At 45.1% G+C, this 1,344-nt stretch overlaps 1 protein-coding gene across 1 annotated transcript in view; it reads left to right on the top strand.

Moving 5' to 3' along the window:
• The first annotated feature begins 290 nt into the window (after positions 1 to 290).
• LOC123506712 (putative uncharacterized protein DDB_G0291608) overlaps positions 291 to 1,344 on the top strand; it is a 26,747-nt gene continuing 25,693 nt past the window's right edge. The window contains 1 exon segment of the mRNA XM_045258978.1: positions 291 to 767. Within this exon segment, the coding sequence (XP_045114913.1) occupies positions 753 to 767 (15 nt within the window). The 5' untranslated portion in view covers positions 291 to 752.

Raw genomic sequence — 1,344 nt, 5'->3', positions numbered from 1 at the left:
ATATTATTGCGTTGTCTGATTAACAAATTTAGAAATGATAACCAGTTTGGGTGACCAGTTTACTTTTCTCCAGCAAGTGTTGGAATGACTCAAGGGGACCCGCTGGCCTAGTTTACAGCGCATGGCAGCAGCTGTTGTTCCCCCGGGAGAAACGCCAGTTTCACGGATTGACCATTATTCCTCCTCAATGAGTGTTAAGCTGGGGAAGATTTCAGATTTCATCGTGTGTGTGTGTGTGTGTGTGTGTGTGAGGGTGGAGCTACTATGGAGAAAGTGAGGCTACAATATGATGAGCAGCACTCACGACGCATCTGCCGACATTCACCCCGCGACTGTCTGCGGCGACACCCACTCCCACCTCGGCGACGCTCACCTTCCGCGTGCAGCTTTTGAACGAGACAACAGGTTGTAACGGACAGCGTAGAGCTGCTTCAGTGCTCCTCTTTGTGCTTCAATAAGACGCAGAATTGCTGTTGAGAGACAGAAAACACTCATTCTAAATACAGAAATACTAACAAAAAATGGACACTGGATAGTGCCAGAGATTAATCAAGTCCACGTTATGGGGTATTGATGCAAACGTCACTGGAATGCTGCTACAACCACACTGACCCGTGACTTTGAACGCTGCACAAGGGGAACAAAGTTTAGCCACCTGCTAGATCTACTCGGAAGCGAAGGACTTCCATGTGTTTGATCTGAGCGACATTCAAATACATCATCAGTGCCACTGGACTCCCTCAGCGTGCATCATGAAGGCAACCTTGGTAAGTCACTCTGAAAGTCATCCCCAGCTGGTCAACAAATACCATAACTTGCCATCTTTTCCTCTTTTTCCATTCTTTCGATATCATTCACGGCTAAAGAGGAATTATTATTATCCTTTTCATCTGTTTCTCTGTACTGATATATGACTTGAGACTTTCTCTCCATTCCGTGATTAAGTGTTTGGGTGAGTGGACTTCTGAATTTGCGGATATGTATTATTTCCTTTCCGTTTTCCTTTTTCCTTTTCGACCACAGGAATTAGCAGAGACGCACCGTTACTGTTACTATCCTGCGCTATACTTGCTGCTGGGTTAACTGCCGCATGAGACGCTTCCAGGACATTACTGATGACCAATGGTTTTGTCAAAGATCTGAGTAGAAGCGTATTTTTCCCATTTGGGAATCTTTCCTTTGTCTCACGGCGTACCAACCTTCCTTGTACAAGTAGCCCTGGATAATCCGTATCCGCAATCTACCAACTCGTGACAATCCTCAGTGTATGAATCCCACTGACTGACTTATGACTATACTTTAGCGGTATCAGTAGCTCAGAACTAATATCATGAATATCAGTAT

The sequence above is a fragment of the Portunus trituberculatus genome, chromosome 20 (genome assembly GCF_017591435.1).
Source record: "Portunus trituberculatus isolate SZX2019 chromosome 20, ASM1759143v1, whole genome shotgun sequence".
Classification (NCBI taxonomy): domain Eukaryota; kingdom Metazoa; phylum Arthropoda; class Malacostraca; order Decapoda; family Portunidae; genus Portunus; species Portunus trituberculatus.
The sequence above is the reverse complement of the archived record's forward strand: the minus strand, read 5'-3'. Positions and strand labels throughout refer to the sequence as shown.